The sequence below is a fragment of the Meleagris gallopavo genome, chromosome 1 (assembly GCF_000146605.3).
Source record: "Meleagris gallopavo isolate NT-WF06-2002-E0010 breed Aviagen turkey brand Nicholas breeding stock chromosome 1, Turkey_5.1, whole genome shotgun sequence".
NCBI classification, from domain to species: Eukaryota; Metazoa; Chordata; class Aves; order Galliformes; family Phasianidae; genus Meleagris; species Meleagris gallopavo.
In genome coordinates this window covers 142,799,871-142,823,211 of record NC_015011.2, presented here as the reverse complement: position 1 = coordinate 142,823,211, position 23,341 = coordinate 142,799,871, and the positions used below count along the sequence as shown (strand labels likewise).

General features: G+C 39.7%; 1 protein-coding gene across 1 annotated transcript; it reads left to right on the top strand.

The window, feature by feature from the left end:
• Window positions 1-4,924: 4,924 nt before the first annotated feature.
• On the top strand, window positions 4,925-20,483 carry LOC100543239 (dnaJ homolog subfamily C member 3; the record flags this gene model as incomplete). The annotated part of the gene is made up of 8 exons (XM_010728681.2): window positions 4,925-5,083; window positions 6,522-6,703; window positions 7,866-7,985; window positions 9,212-9,317; window positions 9,396-9,516; window positions 14,613-14,745; window positions 15,677-15,825; window positions 16,731-20,483. Coding segments are annotated over 8 exons (1,128 nt in total), but the record flags the coding sequence as incomplete, so codon positions are not given.
• Window positions 20,484-23,341: the final 2,858 nt, after the last annotated feature.

Genomic DNA, 23,341 nt, shown 5'->3' with positions numbered 1-23,341 from the left:
TATGGAGCCTTTTGAGACCTCAGCTTTTGTGCCATTGTTTCACAGGTTGGTGTTGTTTTTGTTTTGTTTTGTTTCTCCCGCTTCTCCTCCCTGCATTTCCCTTTTGACTGAAGTTAATCGTTTTGGTTTTGGCTAGAGGAAGTGATTCAGCCTTATCACTTGATATGTTAAGCAAGACTGTTTATAGGAACTCTTTGTTTTTGCCGATGGGTGCACCAAGCTGACGAGGTTACAGCATGCACCAAGCAGCATTTTTTGCCTAGCAAGAGTCTTTAGAAAAGTAGCTTTTTCCTTCTAACTCAGTTGTCAGAATGGAAATTTAACATCTCGAGGTAATAAAACTGTTAATGGATGTCAACGGAATGGTCTCTTTCTTGTGTGCAGAGTGCCCAGGATGAAACAGAGATAAAGCATAAGTCCTTGAGTGAATTTATTTATTTTGAAGTTGTTGCTTACAGTGTATGAATAGTATTTATTTCTCCAATCTCAATTTTGGTTAAATGCTCCTATGCATTAATATCAAGTTCATTTGGTTCTGGTTAGTAGCTTCCAAATAATAGCTGTCAGTAGAGTGCATTTGGGAGTGCATCAATGCTCAAAACTAAGCCTGAAATATTTATTTGTCTTCAAGCATGTGATTTTGAGTGAAAATAAAAGGAATAATTATATCCTCTGGTTGTCACATTCCTTTCAAATCCTCTTTTTATTTTTTTTTTTAGGACTGACTGATATTCACAGTTGCACTGTGCTGCAATAAATACTCCAAATTGAGATTTCCTAAGTACCCTTCCAAGGGAGACAATTGCGTGAGCATTTAAAAGATGGAAACTGAAGTTTCCACTTGCAGCTCCACTAGATGTCAGCCAAAACTAAGTGGCTGAGTGTGGTATGTTTGCAGATGTTTGTTTTCTAATCTAGTGAAGGCTGTGGTTGCGGAACGCACTTTTTTTCTTTTTTTTACTTTCAGTCAGCATTTTGGATGTAGATGGAAGAGACCATCTTATGTCACTGAAGTTACTAAATGCAAGTTTGCTTAGTATCCAGAGTTCTCTTAAACTTTACATTACGTTAGCTGTGTATGTTTCTCTCAGATTATATGATCATCTGTAGCTTCCTGGGTAAAAAGTAAAAGATGTAATTAAATACTTCCTTTTTTCTGTCTAGTATCATGGCTGTGTTATCTTATATGTCTTTCTGCCAGTGCAGAGCTTGCCTTTGTGTTCTGTTCTTGGGTGCATCGGTGTCTTGATCTCTAATAAGCTACAGAGCTTCTTGCAGCCCTCTCTTGGAACATTTAAGTTGAACAGGACCACGTGCCGTGTCCTACCACAACAATCCCGGGCAACACTGCAGGCCTGAGGCAGAGTGGATGGAAGAGTGCGTGAAAGAAATGGACCTGGGGGTGTTGGTTGATGCTCAGCTAAATATTAGAGCCAGCAATGTGTCCAGGTAGACAAGAAGACCAATGGAATCCTGGGTTGTATCAGAAGTAGTGCAGTCAGTAGGAGCAGGGGGTGGTAATCTTCGTGTAGTCAGCTCTGGTGAGATTGTGCCTTGAGTGTTCTGTTCACCGTTGAGCCCCTTGCTACAAGAAGGACACTGAAGCCCTGGAGTGTGTTCAGAGAAGGGCAGCGAAGCTGTGAGGGGTCTGGAGCATACATGTAATGAGGAGCAGCTGAGGAATTGTTCAGTCTGGAGAAGAGGAGGCTCAGGGGAGACCTTATCTCTCTCTACAACTACCTGAAGGGAGGCTGTGATGAGGTGGGGGTTGGCCTCTTCTCCCTCATAACTAGAGACAGGACAAGAGGGAATGGCCTCAAGTTGCACCAGGGGAGGTTCAGGTTGGATATCTTCTCCGAAAGTGGTCAGGCACTGGAATGGTCTGCCAAGGGTGGTTGACTTAATGTCTCTGGCGATGTTCAAGAAATGATAGATGTTGTATTAAGGGATGTGGTTTAATGGGGAAATATTCGTGGTAGGTGGATGGTTGGACTGGGTGATCTTGGAGGTCTTTTCTAACCGTGGTGATCTGTGAACTTTCACAAGCCTCATCAATTTACTTTCATTATTGGTGTATTCACAAGCATGAAAAACAAGAAAAATGCAGAGTTTGAATTGAATTCCTGATATGTTTTTCTCCCCTGTTCTGGATACAGCATAATAGTATAGTGAAGTTTTGAGTCTTGCCTTTGAGATGAAGTGCTGTATATGCCAGCTTCCTTATGAGCAGTGGGGAGCTGGAAGATGCACGTGTAAATGCGTATAAAGCTCTGCTTTAAAATCACGTGGCTGATGCTTTTGTTCTGTTTAATCTTTCTCAGCTGGGTGGGGGGAAAGGAAGGGATGCCCTGGGATGATTCTCCACTTTATTGAGATTAGACAGTAAAATAACACAACACCTATAAGTGGTAAATCTGCAACAGAAAATTACTTACAATAACAAAACCATTCCCATATGCTGGCCTCTGTTTTCTCTAAAGAAATTATAATTTAGGGGTTGGTTTCACTTTTTGGTAGTGAATGAAAGCTGCTGTAACAGATGGCTAATGCTTGTTGCTGTAACTTAAACTGCAACTAAGCATTCTAATCCAAATGTAGTAACCATCAAAGACCAGCAAAGGATGCTGTGCTGAAAAGCAGCGGCTGTGTTCTGGAACATGTTCACCACTAGCAGTGTGCTTGCAGAGCATAGCTTAGGATGAGCGTGCAGAGAACTATTAGATCTGCCTTAGATGTGTATTAGCTCAGCTGAAGTGAGATTTCTTTAAACCTTACTCCTTTCTAGGAAGCCTTATGTGCTTAGTGCAAGCAGTTGGTCTGTCTCAGCTTTACCATTCCAAAGGAAAAGGATGAATAATTGAAATAGTATTTGTTATCAGTAGTAGTATGATAGTCTCCTGATCACTGGGCAGAAGGACAGAAGGAACTTGGAAAATAAACCAAAATTAGAATATCAAACAACTGTGTTTTATTTCCTGCTTTCCCTGGATGCTTAATGAAGAGACTTATTTTTGTTTTAATTAACATGACTGATGAAGACAACATATTAGTACACTAAGTAATTATTAAGAGCTGTGAGTGTATATTTTTGTCGTATGTAGAGCATTAAACTAAAGCTTTAAGCTTAACTTGAATGATAGCTTGAGAGGTTTTTGCCTTTGCTTTAACTGGACAGTTTGTACTACCTCGTATTATCCAGGATGCTTCACTTTAATGATCTCTAATACAGTTTGATTTGTCTGTATGATTGTAACATTGCTTTTCCTATTTTACTGGTGGTTTGGTCCAAATAATTTACAAAAAACATACAGTATGTCTAAGGAATGCAGTTGCCATAAGTTGACATGTATAAAGCTTATTTGTAGAAAAGAGTTCTTAATTTTTAAAAGAATAATGCTGAGAAATTGAGGGAGAAAAACTGGGTCAGTCATGGAACTGAAGAATTCAGAACTTAAAGGAGGTTTCTAATCTTTGAACTTTCAAAATCACAGATGTAGATATTTGCCTCTGTTGTATTCTCTTGTGCTGGGAGAGAATGAGGATGCATGCTGGTGAGGGTTTATAAGCAGAATTTCTTTTCTAACTAGGAGAAAAGCTTTTTGAAACGTGTATTAGGAGTCAACCTACAAAGAACAAAACTCTTTGATTGCCTTCCTCTGTTCTTGCAGAGAGACAAAGGGGTAAAGGAGTACTTTCAGGTCTAAGTACAACTTGATTTCTGCCAAAGTAAAATGAAACAACTTCATAAGGTACAGAAATACTTTGTATAGGGCATCTAAGACAGAGGTGAGACCTGGTCATGCTTCTCATGTTCCACTAAGGCTTTTCCCTTTCGTATACTTAAGTGTTAGAAGCAGGGGAATTCTGTTGAAGGAGTTCTGAGGACTAATGTTGAATTACATCAGAGACTTGAGCACGAAGTGTGAGCATTTGAAGAACTTACTGTTCAGAAAAAAAGGAAGGGGCAACTTGAAGATCCAGGAGGAGAGGAAAAACTACAGGGTGACTTTGAGGCTATGGTAATTTCAGTTGACATTCTGTGTATAAAATACGAGGTAGTGCAAGTTTTGATTTAAAAACCAAAAAAAATCTGAAGTCCTACTGATTCACCCTCTCTAAAACTCTGGAAATCATAATGTTCAGCTGTAAGTGTGAAGCTACTGCCGTTGTCGAACTGTATTAATTTTATGTATTACTTCTGGCTTTGCAAGAGTATGGATGAGATTTTTCCTGGCCCTTATTTGTTGTTCCAGTAGTAGAGTTGCTATGAGAGCTGTTTGGTTTACTTCTTTGCAAGTACAAAGCTGCCTAAATAAATGAATGCAAGTAAAATGGTCGGAGGGAGGAAATTAGTCGTTATAGACAAAACCTCAGGCTTGTGTAAAACCACATATGAAGTGAAGTGCCTGAATTCCTAGCTGATCCTAGTAAGCCCTTCCCCAGCTGAAGACTTGCTGCTGTAACCACTCTTACTTGGAAAATCTAAGAACCACAGCCTCACAGTAATACTATCTGTGACATGTTGCAGTTGTTTCTATGTGTGTGCTTAGAGTGGGATATGTGGTTGTTACATGGATATACTTCCTACTGATGCTGAGGAATCTTGTATTTAATAACTGTCTGCAGTTGCTATTGAGAGGACCATGACTTCCTAAGGTTGATGGAAAGGAACTCTTGCTGTGTATTAATTTTTCCAAAGGTGAGCGATCAAGCCAGCGTGAGGGAAAGAATTAAGAATTTTTGAACTTCTTATGTCTTGTGTCAAAGCTTAAAATATCTGTCTCTCTGGAATTCAGAGTTGGAAACACTTCTGGTAGAATTTTAAAACTCTATTTGCACCTTTGATCAGTTCTCCATGTTATGATTATTAAAGGGACAAAGTGATTTTTTTAGCAAGCGATTCAGTCTCTCTTCATATTAATGTTTTCAGCTCAAATCCAATCCCAGCAATAATGAGGAAAAAGAAGCCCAAACTCAGCTGACGAAATCTGATGAGCTTCAGCGCCTGTATTCACAAGCATTGTCTGCATACCAGCAAGAGGATTATGAAGCTGCAATTCCTCTTCTTGACGAAATCTTGGCAGTAAGTGTTATGTAAAATGGTGCTGTCCACTGGGATAGCAACCTGGTGCTGGGAATCAGCTTTAGCAGTGAGGTTGGACTCAGTGATCTCTGCGTATCTTTTTCAAGCTATTTGATTCTCTGGTACAGTAAAAAGAAACTCCTGTCTGTGTATATTTTTGTTTAACTTTTTCACTGATGAGAAAATACATGATGCAATTGGCTTCACTTTGCTGAGCGCAGTGAGGCCATTCTGAAGTTGGAGAGCATAGACTACAACAGTATTTTAAAAAGATCATTGTAGTTATGGGTAAAGATATGGCTTCAATCAAATGTCTGTTGTGGGCAGCTGTCTCGATCATTCTCCATTTTTCTATAAGTCAGTATTCTTGAGGGAGCCAGGAGTGGTGGGGGAACTTGTTCTCTAAATAAGTTTTGCAAATGTAGGAGGTGTATGTGTTCTTCATCTAGATTCTCCGTTGTTGATAACACAGGCAATTTGTGCTGAATACAAACCTTGGTAAAGGGTAGTTTGTTACTAAGAAGTGAGTACTTCTCTTGTCTTGAGAAACAAAATAATAAAAGATGAGTAGCATCACAGAGTTGAAAACGTATATAGCTACCTGTATTCTCAGCCTTTTCCTTAGGATGTGTTTGTTGAATCCCACTCAATAAAAGTAGCCTGTTAGTCTATGTGGAGTATCTCAGTCTGTAGGCACCTGGTGTCATATAGAAATATATTAAATGACAGTTAACTGCTGTGATGTTTTACATGCACGTTAAAATCATTCATTTGGAGTTTACAACATGAGCTTTTGGTGAAGAAACTGCCCAAGTGTGGGAGTTCATTTGTGGGGAGAGAGCATAGAGAAGTAGAAAAGTGTTGTTCTCTAAAACCAGAGTTTATAAAGCAAATGATAACCCAGAAGAAATCCTGTAAAAGGAATTGCCTGTCATAATGTACTGTAAGTAATTATCTTTGTCCTTCTTTGACATGGTTAATTCTGTGTAAATCTTTAAAGTGAAGGTACTGAGGTCATGTCTTGCATAGCTGAAGTTTACCTACAAACCTCTTTCTAAAGGACAGCTGACAGCTTGATCTCTGCTATTCATTTACCTGCATTCTTTTGAGAAGTTGTAATAATTTATGATTCTGATATCCTTCCCTGGAGGCTCAGCAGACTGTCCCAGTTTAAGCAGGGCCAGTGGATTTAATTCATCTCCCTGCGTGAGCTAATTAAATCATTTAGAAAATTTTCAGGCCTTTGTTTTCTATTTGGGCAGGTGCGTCACAGCATCCACCAGGAAGCAGAGATGCTAATTTTATGCACTCTGCATGCAGCTTGAACTGTATGCTACTGCAGTTGGCAAAATGAAATTTAATGGGATTCTTCTTATGTTGGGGAGGAAAAGAAGTGAACTGTTACGGACCAAAGTCAAACTAATTTTCATTTCTCAAGGTTTGTGTCTGGGATGCAGACCTACGGGAACTTCGAGCTGAGTGTTATATAAAAGAAGGGGAGCCTAGCAAAGCAATTAGTGACTTGAAAGCTGCTGCCAAATTAAAGAGTGATAACACTGAAGCCTTCTATAAAATCAGCAGAATATACTATCAGCTGGGGGACCATGAATTATCACTCAGGTAATTTTATTGTTTGCTGTAATTGTGAGAACTGAAACAAGATGTAACGATGAAAGTCATGATGAACTCTGAAATAGCTACAATGTCTGGTTTTTGGATGGAACAGGAGCTCTGGTCTGGACCTGGTAAGGGAAGCTCCTTTCCAGAAGCTAAGAACTGTGAAGACTCTGTTTATTCTTGTCAGATCAACCATCAGTGCTTCCTAGCATCTAGTTTAGATGCCACAGATGTCAGAGTTGCTTACATTTTCTGCTGCTGTTGTCTTTTTCTGTCCTGGAAGAAAGTTTCTCTAAACTTGCTTTGTTGTAGGTTACTTTTAAATTATTTTCAGTGAGAACAAAAATGTGTTCATGCGTCCTAGGGTGAGATTTGTATTTTCAGGAGTGGAAAAGAAAGTTACTGGTTTAAAAATGGAGTTAATAAATACAAAAAAAATACAGGAGTATCCATGTATGAGGAGCAGCGGATCCAGAGCTGCCAGACTTTTGTTTACCCTTTCATTCCTGTTTAGTTGAAAGTATTGCCATACATTCTTAGTCAGTCCTGCAGGTAACTGCGCTTGCCTGAGCCACACTGTTAACATTATTCTCCTTGTGCTCAGCTGTAGAAATGGTATAATCTTTGTATATGAGTGGTTTCTGTGAAGCTCTTGATGCCAGATGCATTACTGGAAAAATACGTGATGTTTTTTCTTTTCTTTGCAGTGTATGACAGGGGCTGGTGGATAAAAACTGTGCTTGATTAACGTTGATTAACAAATTGATTTTACAGCTGGTCAAAGATTTTTTTTTTTGTATATTCAACTTAGTAAATATCAAATAGCTGGCTTGTTTGCCTTAGAGGCCCCGTTTCCAGAATATATTTAATCTGGTGTATAAAGCTTACTTCTCTGGTGATTTTTGCTTTTTTTTTTTTGGTAGCTACTATTACTTAACCTAATGATCATGGGAAGCGTTGTTTTTGTCCTCTGAAATCCACAATGGGCTTCCTCTCTTTAATAACCAGATCTTAAGCTTTGATAAATGCTTATTATAAATGATAATATATTTGAATGAAGGGAAAGATTGTGTGAAGAAATAAACTCTTGTTTGGACAGCTAATAAATGCTGCATAGTGTCTCCAGATTAAATTCCATAATATATTTCTTCTCTCCTGTGAAAAGTGAAGTCCGGGAGTGTCTGAAGCTTGACCAAGACCATAAGCAATGTTTTTCTCTTTATAAACAAGTAAAGAAACTCAATAAGCAGATTGAGTCAGCGGAGGAATTCATCAGAGAAGGCAGGTAAGTGTTCATTGTATTAAAAAAGGAAAAATGAGTGCTGAGGTGTCAACAGATTATCGACTGAGGAGCTGATTAAGTGTTGCTTTTTGCATCTGTTAGCTGAAGTGGATAACTGAGCACAGCTATCAAATTACAATCAAATTACATTGATTCATGTAGTCAATTCTGAATTCTTTTTGATGCCACTGTCTTCTCTTTGCATACTTTATGGAGCAGGTATTAAGGTGAAGGTAGGGATAAAATTTATCAACTCTCAGGTATTGTAAGACTTCATCTTTGGACTAAAAACACAGGTAATTCTGCAGTGCCTCAGTAGCTAAAGAGAAACTGGTTCATAGGCTTCTCTTATGTACCCTGTTCAGTTCTACTGTGTTGTTCTAGTTCATGCTTCATTTTGCTTTTACATGTTCCCAGGTGCACAACGTCCAACTGTAAGGAGCTCTAACAAGTGATTAAACATTTTCAGAGTGACTTTTTAAAAGGAAATACATCAGGAATGTGAGTCAGCACAACTGAGGACAGTTTCATTAACTCAGCAGTCCATTTGGACTCTTACTCTAGTCTTTTATTTGATCTAATATCAGCACATTTTGAGGGACTCTTCTGAGAGCTTGCATTCCTCATAGTTTGTGGCAGCCTATGAGTTCAATCACACATTTGTGTTTTTGGGTGAGAGTTTTAATCTGTTTCTTATTAACGTGGAACTTGAATGTCTTTAAATCCTTACAGCAGAAATATGTTTTCCTTTGTGACTTGCTGAGAAGGTAGGGAGAAAACTTCTTGACTGAAGCTGGCATAAGTTGTTTGTTTGTTTGTTTTTTTGGAGGGGTGGTGGGGGAGAGTGAGGGAGTGGGAAGTTGTTGGTAGTACAGAAGGCAAATAGGACAGTGCTCACAGCAAGGCTCCAAACTTAGTCCATTTCAGACATCAGAGAGGGAGGGTTTTCTTCTTTTTCCACCACAAGTGCAGAGGCACATATTGGACAGGAAACAAATCAGGATACTGTTGTTTGTGCACACCGAGGAATGGCAGTCATGGTCTTCTGCAGAAACCTCATGGTCACAGTGCCTGCTCTTGTTGAAGGGAATGAGAATATCTTAAAGTGGCTGAAATTTTTCTTCATAACGTTGCCTTACGTCACATCTTTAAGACCAGTGTAACCATTTTTAAATTACAGCAGTCTTAATAGTATGAAATGTAGTAACTACTTATGCTTTATAAAACAGATACGAAGATGCTATCAGTAAATATGACTCTGTAATGAAAACTGAGCCAGATGTCCCAGTTTATGCTACTCGTGCCAAAGAAAGGATCTGTCACTGTTTATCAAAGGTAATTCTGCCTCCACTTCTCTCTCCAAATTTCCTCAAAAACAAAAAGCATAACTCCACCCGTCTGTCTCGTTTTCAGAATCAGCAGGCTACAGAAGCCATCACAGTTTGTACACAAGTTCTGCAACTGGAACCAACCAATGTGAATGCTCTGAAAGACAGAGCAGAAGCTTATTTGCTAGAAGACCTTTATGAAGAAGGTACACTTGTATGCATTTTGTACATCTTTGCAGTCATTGTTTCAAAATTTTTTAACGTGCGCTTTGATTCTGCACTATGTTGTTTATCTTTAATCAGCACAGTTGTAGATGTAGGAAAATATGTGCTGTTAATTTTGTCTTGATTAGTACAAGTGGTATGCACTTGTTTTACTTAGAGTTGTCTTTCTACAATGAGCTTTGTTTGGGTTCTTTTGTGAGAGCATACAGCTTATTCAGACTCAAACATTTATTTGTTTCAACAGCATTGTTAAACAATTGCATTTCTAGATGAAAGATAACTATAATTAGGGTCACACAGACCCATTTTAGGAACTCCTGACAATGTTTTTAGGCAATAGCATGAAATGAGATTTTCCTGTACCCTACCTAGTACGTGCTCATCATAGAAGAAGATACTGGCCATTGTTTCACCACCATGGATCTCCTCAGTGCTGCCAAGAGCAGTAAGCTGGTTTTGCTTGAGGCTGCATTTTGTGTATGGGCTTTGCTTTCCATTGAGCTTGCAGACTGGCTGCCCTTACCATTGGGTTGTATGTAGAAACGTACCAAGAGGAAATGCCTCCAAAAAGTTTCTTTTTTTGACTGAATTTTCAGGTGTTCTGAGGAAGGTAATGGGCTAACAGATGTTTTGAGGGATGTCCTTGGGATGCTTTGTTGGAAACTTGGCACGTTGTGGAGAACCAAATTGCATGAATCACCAGTGCAGTTGTTACTGGTATGCATATGCATTGTAAGAGAAGAGACTAGCTGTGTTAATGTAACTGCTGAAGAGGCAAAATGCCTCTTTATGTGTAGGAAAAGGTTCTTGCGGAGCCTTGCTGTGTTGGGATGGTGGAATTGTGCTGATATTGCTCTGATTAGAGGATCTCTCAGGGATAGCTGTGAGGAAGCAACTATGTGGTGCTACGAACTGGATGAATGGTGAAGGTGTTGTCTACAGGTAGAAGCAAATGTCATGAGGAGATCCCAATTTACAGTTCTGCTTCTTTGTGTGGCCCAGGATGATGGAGTTGAATTTGAGTTCTCTGGATTTCCTTATAGCTTACAGAAAAGGTAACAGAAGTCAGCTGCCTCATCTGGACTTTCCCCCACTCTGTAGCAGGTGTCCTTGCTACTGAAAATTGCCTACATGAACAGCATTATCAGTAGCCATTTTCCAAGTGGCACTGGTTGCAAATGCCCTTTGAAATTTTCCCTTTCAAAGAGCACACAAGCTATGTGATGACTTTTTCTTTTTTTTTTTCCCTGCACTCAACTCTGTGGATATTCTGTAGGCATTGAGACTAAAAATCACCTGTAGAACAGGGAAATGACAAAGTGACAAATGTCTGCTGGGGTTGTGCTGGATCCACTGGCTGTACTTCCCTTCCTTTAAGACAACACCATATGAATGTTACTTGTTCCATATTCAACCCTGCAGAGGAGGGACTGAGTAATTGTCTCCATTATGTAATGTAGCATTAATGTAGCATCTTTTAGGGTACTACGTGCTAATGTACTATATGAATATTCATAACGTAGCTTAGTAAGTCTCATTTCCATACAAAGCCACTCTTAAGAAGGAGACTTACACCACCTATCTGTTCTATCCTCCTGTGCTCATTCATGCAACAGTTTTTGAAGCCTCGGACTGCTTCAGTCAAATGTGATAGCAGAAGAGACTTGCAGGCTTTAAATCTGCTGGAAAACTAGTTCCATTCATTGTAATACTTACAAGTTTTCCTTTTCTGTATTCTGATGCTGAGTTATCAGCTGTACAACTGAACAAAAAAGCCCTTTCATTTTAAACATTGATGAGACAACTATTCTCATTAATGGTATGCTCAGATTTTTTTTGTCTTTTTGAGAAATTAATCACTGAGAGAAGGTATTGCTCACCTCTTGAAGTGAACTTCAAAAATGAAGTATGCTTTTTACTTCACTTTTTTAGGTCTCGTTGACTCAAGTACTTGAAAACAAAGTGTAATGAGGGCTGTACAGCTTCAAGTAGCTGTCATTATCAACTCTGTAGCTTTGTGCTTCAGAAGCTTGCCAGTCCTTCTCTGCTGATGCTGGCAAGCCTCCTTGCTCCTTATAAGAGAAGGTGGAATACAACAGCATTTCTGAAAATAACTGATGGCCTTTATGCAAAGGCATGGCTTAAAGTGAGAAAGCTTGTTTCCTGGGCTGGAGCACCCAGACTTGGACTGGACTGGCTCTTGGGGATCACCAAGCTCAAGTGGAACTATGCTCCTCCAAATCCATGTTGATTAGTGCATTTCTTCCCTTCCCTCTGCCCTTGACAGTAGTCAGATGGTTGCAGTTATGCTCCTCTTTCCAACAGTGCCTTCATAAACAGTTTAGTTCGTTAATGTTAATATGCTTGAAGGTGTCTTCACTTATCCTTCACTTTTAACTGCTGTAAAATGATGGTTATTTCCTTTCTGCTTCAGGGAACAGTATGGAGTAATTAAAATCATAGTCTTATATTAAGGTAGTAGATTGATTCTCTTTCTTCCCTCAAGAAAATTTCAAGCTGTAAGCACCTACCTCCTGTTTAAGGACAGGAAATTTCAAAATACTTATAATTCAAAACTTTGAAGGAGATTATTGTTAAATGTTCAAGATGTACTTCAGAATGTATAGCTGTGTTCTGATTCCCATTAAATGGTTTTAATTACTTCATAATCATAAGGGATTCAGGGATTGTCTGTGAAGACAGATGTGTGATGAGTCCTTTTCTGGCTTACCCCATAAGCACAAGAGTCTGTCTGTGGAGTATCCAGCACACGTTTTTTTTTTTCTAAGAGGAAAAAACACACACTGCTCCAAAATTGCTCAGGAAGTTTTTCTCTCCTCTCCAAGAGACAGTCGCTGTTCCAAGAAGAGCATTGCTACTGCAGTTACTCCTCTAACAGATTTCACATGGACATACATTATCTACAGATACTCATGTTTGATGAGAAAATTAATTGTGCATATGGAATAATGGCTAGTCTTGGTTAGGCAAGATAAGGGAAGACAGCTGAGATGTTTAGAAATACAATGTAGTTGGTACTTCAAAGATTATGAAGACTCTTGTATTGAAAGCAGAGTGTTAGATTTGATTAAAATATTTAAATTGAAATGGATACTCAAAGCTGATTGTTCCCTTTGTGTTATGGGACCGGATGAAAGGAAGATAAGATGTTCTCTAAAGCAGCAGGCCAGTAAGAAGCAGTGATAATTCTTGTTAGCTCATGAGGTATTAGTGCTTTTAGAAGTAGTGACTGAGAGGAACTGATTAAATATCTCACTCAGCATGCCTTGAATGGGTAATAAGTCTCTTGGTTTTGTAGCAGCTTTTCTGCCATCAGAGAGTTATCATCCTGCTTCAAAAGCACCTGCTTGCAACTTTCACCCTGTAGATGGATGGAGTTCAGGTCTGAATGAGAAACAGTCCTGTGCTGCAGAATACCAGCAAAACTGGAGTCTTCCAGTGGAAAGGAAGTGCATAACGTAATTTGTGTGCTGCATCTCAGCAGCATGCATCACAACAAAACATACTTCTCATGTTCTTAATGTCTGCAACCTCTAAATAAGGGAGTCAGTTTTTAAAAAGAGAAAGCTAGTGTGTTTGTTGCAAACCATTGACCCTTAAGGAGCTCAGCTTCCAGCAGTAGAGCATGCTGTAGATGCTGTGGTGCTCAGCAGTGCTGAATGATCTGATCAACATTTGTTGGGATGATGTGATTGGATGTGAAGCAGATGAAGTACATTAGTGCTTAAAATTATTGAGATGGTAAAACAGCGTAATGAAATCTCTGCATTTGCATATATTTTTATCAGTTTCATCAGTATATATTAGGCACACATCAGCAAAGGCTCTCTTTTTTCTTAATGAGTGGACAAATCATTAAAAAATCAGCATAAAGCAAAATATTTTGTTGAAGCAACAAATGTTTGGTGATATAAAAACGAATAGAAATTCCGTTTCTAATAACAGATGAAGTTATCGGGGCACTGGAAGTACTTGGAATTTTTTTCAATAACAAAACAAGATTGCAGTGATATCAGATGTCTGAGTAGTACGAATTCATTAGCACTTCCTGCTGTCTTGCTCAGAAACAGTGAAAAACAAATGTAACACCTGCTGAGAAATAGCAGCTGCTTGGAAATAATCTGATGCAAGTACTTTGTCTAACTTGAGAAACCTAGGAGACTTGGATCTGCAAATGAGACTTTGAGGTTTTTAACAGTGAAAGAAGAATAGCTTCATTAGAAGCTTCAACAGTAGCTTCTCTAGAGAAATGCTGATATCAAAGATTGGTGTTTTAAGCTTTCAGTTACCACTTTAAAATAATAATATGGTTTACATTAAAAAAAAAAATGAAAGAAATGAGGTCTTTGCGGAACTCAGAAATGCATTAAAACACCTCTCATGCTTTTGTTCCTGGCAAATGTAACTCTTGAAATAAAAGTGAGAGAGCCTGCCCCTTGGACGTGGGGGACAAAACACACAGAGCTTGAAGTATGGCTTAAAGTATGTCTGTAACAATATTCTTATATAGAGGTATTAAAAGAAAATAGTGAAATACAATTAGTGGTTATAATTGTGGTCCTTGTGTAGATGAACTTACTGTTAATCTGAAGTCTGTCTTTATTGCTGGTAGAGGAAGAAGCTGCTGTGGTGCCAGAATGCACAAGGTGGAGAAGAAAGAATATTAAGATTCTGTATAATGCATCCCTCAATGTGTGAGACTACTGCTGTGCAGCTAGCTTTCCCATTTCTAGTCACTGAAACTCACTTCTTGATTTCAGTTACATCCCAAGCCTAGCAGCTGTTCATGTGTTCTCATATCTAGAGAGTGTTCTGACCAGCTGTTAATAACCTCTTCTCTCTTTCCCAAAAACATGGTGAAGCTAAAGAAAAAAAACTTACCTAAGTTATACATCAAGTGTCTTCTCTGTTGCCTAATTTAAAGAGTTGGCAAGTTTGGAGTTCCACTATTTATAAACTGCAGTAGCAAAACTTCAGTTTTGGAAAGTGATTGAGTTGTTTAAATCAAGGTTTGTGAAAAATTATGTAATCTGTTTCTTTCACTTTCTTTTTAAAGCTATTAAAGACTACGAAACGGCTCAAGCCAATAGTGAAAATGACCAACAGATTCGAGAGGGGCTGGAAAGAGCTCAGAGGATGTTGAAGCAATCACAGAAGAGAGATTACTATAAAATTTTAGGAGTAAAAAGGTGAGGTGTTAATATTTGAGGAGATGACGTTACATTTGATTATTAAACTAGCTTATATGGAGCTGGTGGTTTGCCTTTGTTCTGCTGCAACTTAGTTTTTGTCTTACTGCTTTCACTTCCCTGCTGTACTATATGAGCAGTGCTGAGTACTTCAGTAGCATTTGTTTAAAATTCTTCTAGAAAGAAAGGAAAGTAACTACCAATGGGCAAGAAGGAAATGAGTCCTTTGGCAAAAAATCCTTTGTACCTATGATCATGTATGTGGTGAATGAATTGGGAAGAAAATAAAGACTGGAAAGAATTACTGAAAGCAATAAGAAATAAAATTGTGGCAGATATTACAGTAGATTGGGAGAGTTTGAAAAGACTCAGTAAAAGAGGTATCTAAAATGTTTCTGCCACTAACCTAGGAAAAAACTAATGGCTCCTCTTTTTAATGACAACCAAACTAGTGTCCAGTTTCTACTCATGCTTTTTGTGGCTCACCTTACTGTAAATTCTTCAGACTGGGAACTTTACTGTGTATGAAAATTTACAATTGCACCTTTCCATAAAGTAAATTTAGGATGGTAAAGGAAACCCAGAATCATAGAATCCTTCGGATTGAAAGGGACCTGTGGGATCATCTAGTTCCAAAATCCCTGCTATAGGCAGGGATGCTTCCCTCTAGACCAGATTGCTCACAGTCTCATCTAGCCTGGCCTTGAATGCTTCCAGAGAAAGGGAGAATGAATCTGTTTGCAGTTGCATTCTGCTACCTCTGTTCTTATATAAATCTACAGTTTCATATTCAGAAGACTAAGTAGCCTCTCATCATCTTCCCGATGCCTTTAATTACTGTTCCAGTGTTTAAAACAAACCCATAGATTCAGTATTGTGTTGTAGGATCAGTTAGAAGACTTCTAAATTACCTGTAATTTCATCTATCCAGAAATGCTAGAAAGCAAGAAATCATAAAAGCTTACAGAAAGCTGGCATCCCAGTGGCACCCTGACAACTTCCAGAGTGAGGAAGAAAAGAAGAAAGCAGAGAAAAAATTCATCGATATAGCAGCTGCTAAGGAAGTCCTTACTGACCCAGGTAATGATTGTTCTACACAGTGGCTTCACTTTTTCATTAATCTTTTAAAGGCAATGTAAAAATGCAGCAAGTGTAAGTTATAGCAAACATTACAGCTTCCCTTTTCTGTTCTCTCTTGACCATCTAGAGAAAGCAGTGCGCTCATACTTGCGTCCAGTCCACTGTGTGAAGATAAAATTCTGGAATTATTTATTGTGTTTCAGAGACTTTTGCTTAAAATGAACTAAAAGATGATTATTTCAAGTGTATCTTTTCCTGATGCAAGCTAAATTTAGTTCAAATCTGGCAGGTCCTGAGGGTGGAAAGAAGGTGGGGAATACAGTGACTCTGTGGTGTGGAGATCACAAGATCTGGTGCCCATCCTACCAAGAGATAAGCTCGGTGGGGTGGGCCATGAAATCTAAACAGTGTAATAGAAAATGAGGCAATGTGTAGTTATCTTAGCTCACTTTTCTCCTCCTTTTCTAAACAAGTAAAAAAAAAATTGCTCAACCAAAGCCATCCCTTAGGTTTCTGTCTTGAAACTCTTCCCTGTATGGTTACTGGAAAGAGAAGCACATAAAATGATGGATGTGTGAGACTCTTGTTTCATCTTCAGCTTTTCTAAGCACATTGTCTAAGTGATAATTGGGTGGATGGGCTCAGGCTTTCGGAGGAGGGGTCCAAGAGTGAACTGCATTACAAACTCTTATGGTTAGTAGAAAGCCTTTTTCTGTGTTAATGCAATCTTTGTTTATAATTACGTTACCACCTTCAGGGCATCTGGTTTCTCCTTGACGCTGTTTCTGATGTCAACCCCACTGGGCAAGTAAAGGGATGCTGGTCACTAATTGATCGTCAGAGACGCTTTGATTTGCTGCCCTCACTACAGTGCCTTCATTTCACTTTGGTTTTGTTTCCTTCAGAAATGAGACGAAAGTTTGACGCAGGAGAGGACCCCCTGGATGCAGAGAGTCAGCAGGGTGGAGGCAACCCCTTCCACAGGAACTGGAATACGTGGCAAGGATTCAACCCCTTTGGTTCTGGAGGAGGACCATTTACATTCAAATTTCACTTCAGTTAGAGCCAGGACTGTTTCAGGTGGCTGCTGCTGTTTTTTACTTAATTTGTTCAAAAAAAAAAAAATAAAAACTCTCTCAGTTCAAGACCCGAGATCTTAATTTCTAATGTTGTCCTTAACCCAGAGTCTTACTGCACTAGAAGAAAGCTACTTCTTTCTTTTAGTATTTGAAGCAAATTTGTGGTGAGCTTGACAAGCTTATACTGGTGGGGGGAGGTTGAATGAATAAGGGTTTTGTTACTGCCTATGTATTTGTTGTGGATATGCAGGAGATGTGTTTTTTCCATCCATAGGAATAAACAGTAAGAGGCTATTTAGGACAACACTTAAATGCAGCTTTAGGACTCAAGTATATGCTTACAGGTAAAAATGCATGTAAATATTTTTTTGAATCGGGGCCTAATAAATGTGGAAAGGGTAGTTACAGTAGTCTCTGCGTTAACAAATTGTTTGTCATTGTGCTCAGCAGAACGATCCATTTCTCAGTATTCTTTAAAGGAAACCCTCGTGAGCACCCGTTGTATTACTGTGGGCAGTGCCATAGGGAGGGGGAGGAGGCTGTGTACTGACTGAGCCCCAGCAATCTCTTACAAAGAGGATCACTTGTCAGTAAGGATTTTGAAAATGTCTGCTGACCTTCTTCATTAACCTGGGATTAATTGGGGTAATTTTCTTGGCTGCAACTGTCAAATATGAAAGTTTAAAAAAAGAAAATCTGTTTTATTTTTTTCTGGAGACTGTTGCTGTGATTCTGAATGTTTAAGCATCATTTTTGAGGAGTTTGCACTTTATCCAAGTACTTGGTTGAGATCTGGGGAAGGCAGCACAATGTGACATTCCCACCTCTACAGCAATTTGTTACTTCTCTGTACATAAACTCCGAGCCAGCACAGGTTGTGAGGTGACTGTATGTGAACTGCGGGAATAAAATGCGAGCTGTTGCCTCCCCATGTGATACAGCTTCCTTTCTGTCGGGTGGTGCCACAATGAATTAATGGTGAAGTAGTTTGAAGCAATTTTATGTTTTGTGTAAGAGCCACAGCGCTGCAAAAACAGCTGCATGTGCACCAGGTCTGACTTTGCATTGGCCAGAAGTCTGGTATAGTTCTGTACATGGGTAAAACTGGAGTATGGAACCGTGTGGGATGGGAGGCATTCCTAGGGCTGCAGTTGCTGCAGGCGAGCTGGTCTTCTCATTCTCTAACTGAATATGTTGAAATTACTGATGAGTTTCACCAGCAGTTGCAATCTTAGAATGCAAAAAATTACAATTCTTTAATTGACTGACTTGAATTTTAACTGGAAAACTACAATCAGTCAGTAGGGATCTTTTCTCATTTCAGTTTGTGGCATTTAAGAGCAAGAACAGCCTCAGTCAAAGCAAATGCAATCTTCTATCTGAAAGTATATGTGTATATTTCTTTAATTACTATAAGTGCAGGTTTTTTTTTTTTTTTGAAGCACAGCCCTTTTCTGCTGCCTCAAGTACTTCACAAACCGAACTGTGGCTTTGGAAAGTGTTTTTTCAACAGCAATTGAAAGGCCAGTGTTTGGTCAGCAGAAACTTATCTTCAGGCTGATGAAGAGTGTGTGTAGGGATTTCCAGTAGTTGATGGTACAAAAGCACTGTGGCATCCTATTAAAGTTCAGCATCAGATATGTTCAAGTTGAATGACTTCCTGGAACTTCGGCTTCTGCTTTTTGACACATCTGAAGTGTTTCTGTTTAAATTCTGGAGCAGCTCAGGATGCTTCTCATGTCTTTGCGAGGTCAGTGGGGCTCCCATTGGACCTCTGGGGCCCAGGCATAGGAGCTCACTGCACAGCCCATGCACAGATGCTATCCTGTGGTGCCAGCTGGTCCAGGCAGCTCTCCCACATGTTTTTGCTCACTGTGAGCAGAAGCTGAATCCAGTTCTGAGCCACAGCCCCTGGTTGATGCACCCCTTGCCGTGGTGCAGTAGAGCCAAGGGCTCATGGCATGCAGCTGTGTGGTTGTGTGCTGGCCACTGCCTGGCATCAGCAGCTCTGTACCACTTTGTTTGCTGTAGGAGGGGCTGGTTTAAATACTCCTTAATGAGCAGTGTAAGCAATACATGGTGATTTTGTAGTTAGAGCTGTGTTCAGCTGCAGGAAGTCACAGTAAATACCACAGCCAGTCACTCTGTGTGCTGGCGAAATGCTACAAATGTGACATGTGGAAGGATTGCCCTCTTGCAGCTTTTTGTTCTTATCATTCTTCCTCCTCTGTTTTAAAAGTTATGGCTGAGATATATTTTCTTTTTTAATTTTCCTTTTGGAAAGGAATAAGGTGGTCCTTCATAAGTAAACTGTTCATAAAAGGAATTGGTATTAGAGCTGAGCGTATTCCTTTCTTTTTGCTTCTGTAGGGTGGAAGCAGTCAGGAACAGAAAGGACTATGTTTAATTCTGACAATGAGTTGCAAAGGGAAAATTGCTTATTTTTTCGGGGGAAAGCTTGAATCCAGTCAGTGGGAGATGATTAATGCTTGAATGCTGTTCATGGATATCTCTTGTTAAAAACAGTGTCTTGAAAGATGAAGAAAAAAAGATGACAATGGAGAATGAGGCATGCTGGTACCAAGCAGCTGCTGCTCACGCACACATTAGCACCAGCACTGCTAAGCAAGCTGGCCGTGAGCTCTAAGCTGCTTCTGACAACAGAGAAAGACAAAATTGTGCCTAGAAAGAAAGGAGAAGCTTTGTTTTTTTTTTTTATCAAGGATTTTCAGATGCAGTGATGTGACTTCAGCAAACGAGTGCAGGTACTGCACTGAGCGCTGATGGCGCGCACTGCGTACGAGGAAGCCGAATTCGCCTTTTTATTTATAATGGGTGCCTGTAGTGCAATAGTATTCAGTAACTGAACATTGAAATAAGTCTTGGTGGTTTGTGAAGCCTGAGATGTTCATGAAGCATCGTTAGAGCAACGGGCTTCTGTGGAGGTGCACACTTCTTGTGTTGAATTCTGTCTTGCAGTTTGTGTAAACCACTTCCCAACTTGTTTTAAAATGAAGGAGGAGAGCTGTGGCTTATCTTACTTTGAGGTATGCTTAGTACTGATGTGCTGTAAATCAGTATTAAACTGGATGCAGAGTGAATTATAAACATAAGAGCTTGAACTTGTGACAGAAAACCTGTTAGCTTAAAAAAAAAAAAGATAAATAATAAAAGCAAAAGCTTGTTATCATTTCAGCCTCCAGCCTGGTGCTTGGAATGAGAATTACTCTTTTGTTTTGGGCTGTGATTTGTAGGAGCTTTGCTGGGCATCAGCCAGTATAGCGTAGCAAGTTGGTTGTATTTAAAAGTGCCTTACTGTAAGGTATGGTTTGTTTGCTCTGTAATACACACAATTGTCCATTTAAAAAAGAAAAAGGAAAAATGGGAGAATTTTTTCTTTGCCCACTGCAAATTTTGTTTTAAGAAGGATAAATAAAGTTAGCCGGAGATTTATCAAATGTCTCAAATTATGTCTTTATATTAAATCATAAATCTAAAAAGCAAGAACTGTTTTTTCTAGAACGGTGGGAATTATTTTATGGTATTTTTCACAATAAAGATATTTATGATGACAAGAAAGCACTGCGGTGTGTGTTTGTCTGCCCTTCTTTTCTCATCCTGCTCTCCTGTGTTGAAAAGTGGTGTCCTGGGGGAGTGTGGTGTTAATGCTGCTTAGGGGTAAATTATAACTGCCACTGGTGCAGAAGTCATCAGGCTTCAAGAAGGCATTGTAATAGGGCTGAGTTAACAGAGTGAACATAAGCTTGGGCTGCATCAGCTGAGGGGCGAGGTTGTCCTGCTGTGCTGTGCAGCCACACCTCCAGCACTGGGGCGGCTTTGGGGCCATGATGTAAGGACATAAAGCTATTAGCGTGCATCCAGTGAAGGGCTACAAGGAGGAGGAGGAAATGCAGGAGGGGCAGGGTGATCGAAGAGTGGCTGAGGTCCCGGTGTGTGCTCAGAGCGGAGGAGCTGAGGGGAGGCCTGGTGGTGGCTGCAGCTCCTCACAGGGAGTGGGAGGGCAGCGCTGAGCTCTGCTCTCTGCGGCAGCACTGAGCAGGCCTTGCCCTCAGAGGGCTCCCAGCAGAGTTCCATGTAAATGGAGCCAGACTGGGAAACTGACTACAGTGCAGTGCCTCCAGGGTAGGTCGAAACAGAGGCTGAATGCTTTCAGGCCTGCAATTTTATATAAATCCACATTTTGCAGTCATCAGAGCCCAGAATCTGATAGAGGAGCACTGCGCTTAGGAGGGCGGCAGCAGGAAGCTATTTATGTGACTTGACAACAGCCAGTGAGAGGCTGCCAGGATGTTGCTTTCATCTGAAGGAGTGAGAATTCAAACTGAACTGAAAACTCCAGTGGTAGAGAGAAATGTAGATACAGCAGTGCTGATTATGGTTTTAACTGCTTGAGCTGTGCCTTCAGGTGAGAAATTCACAAACCAGATTGAGACTTTCATCAGAGGAAGCTGAGAGAAGTCAGTAAGTGCTGCTGGGGCACAGCTCTGATCTGTCTGAAGTGCAGAATGAAGTATTAGCTAACAGAGGTGTGAGTTTAAGAGGCAGCCTTGCAAGAGACTCCTCCCCAATGCAGGATTCTTCTGGGATGTGTCCAGCAGTCAGCAGGGCAATGCCTGCTGCGCCAGGAGCCCAAACCAGCCTGCAACACGAGAGTATTCTCATGGCACCAAAGGAGTCAGTGTGTCACTCCAAACACAAATCCTGAATAAGAGGCAGTGGGATGCTCTTCCTACTGTCCTTTCACAATCAGAACACTGCACTGGGAATGCGGTTCTCCCACATGTGGCACCACGAGGTTCCAGTGCTGAGTGCTAACCTCTGTGAGAGCCTTGGTGCTGGATTAAACTGATAAAGGATTTGATCCTATACAGTAAAATCAGATAACGTTTCCCCATCAGTAAGTGGGGTAAACAGGCATTCTCTGGCTCTACAAAACTAGAAGCGAGCTCATTGACACTAACCAAACACTTAATGTTCATTGTATAATCCAAAATAAGAGAAAACAGTGCTTTTTTCCTCTAGCCTTGCTCAGAAAACAGTAGGGAAGCAGATCGCTGAAGGTTTTTCCCTTTACACAGAGAATAACAGTTGTTTCCTGTTGCACACTGACTGGATAGTAGTAACTGCAGAATGAAGTCAGAAGTCCATCAGTGTTCTAGAAACACCATACATAGTTATGTTCTGTGAGGTTCCAACATGTTTCACTTCCTGTCTGGTGTTCTTCTGGATTATGTTACTTGTCACGAGAACAGGAGCAACAAAACAAACATTCCAGTGACAGAGAGAGAATGGAAATTGGTATTGGCTGATTGATTAACATTGCTGGATTTCACATGGAATATCCCATTGGTTACTTCATACAAATAAAATGCCCACAACAGACCTTTGAAAATCCATACCGACGTTTAAACTGCTATTCAAAATGCAGAAAGGTTATACAGCGTAACATATAAATGCCTGTAAAAAAAATTTTGCATGTTTCATATTACTGAGACTTGAGAAATGTCAGGAAAGCATTATAAATAGATTATAAATACCTGCACTTAAGGGAAGCAATTTCAAATAACCTACACCTGAGCACAATGACTGCATACAAAATGTGCTCCATTTTTCTTACCCTTTATGCTCTTATTTACAGGTAGAGAGATATGCAACTCACGATGGATTTACCCACTTAGTGCAAATTACATTATCTTTTATAATTACAAGCACTTACACTGAAAGACTACATTAAACCGTTCATGGAAGAATTTGTGGTTATATCCAGACTGCTTTGAAACCAGCACAAACTAAACAAAATGATATGTACTTAAGGCACCAGATATCAGTTTCATAAATAAATTTTCCTATTTGCAAATGTGTACTGCCAGAATTTTTCACTGCAGTTTTTGCACAATCAAAATGTATTGACAGCCCATTCGAGCAACAGTTTTTTCAGTGAATATTGATAAAATAAGTAGACAGCACTGAGAGTGAAAAATAGGTCGAGTGTTTTATTACTTCAAACTCTGAACAGAATGATGGTAGTCAAAACTGAGTGGAAACAGCTCTCAGGCACAGACCTTCTCACCTTTCTTAACCAAAACCACACAATGGAATCTAATGTCATTCTATTTGAGTGACAAAGGGAGCCCGAGAATCAAAAAGGATTCTTTCAAATTAGTTAAGAGGGCAGTAATCCTGCATCATGAATAGAAAATTACATTCCTGACTTTGGTAAGCTTCAAAGTTGGATTTGTGTGGTCTAAATTACCCAAGCTATTTTTTTATATTGTATCTTGGCTACAATGAGAATTTGGCTTGTGACCACAGCATTCCTCCAGGAAAAAAACTACAGACGTATAACCAAAATTCTTTGTGTTTAAATACATCGACTAAATGAATGTAATTTGCATAAAACAGTTTTCATGTAACTA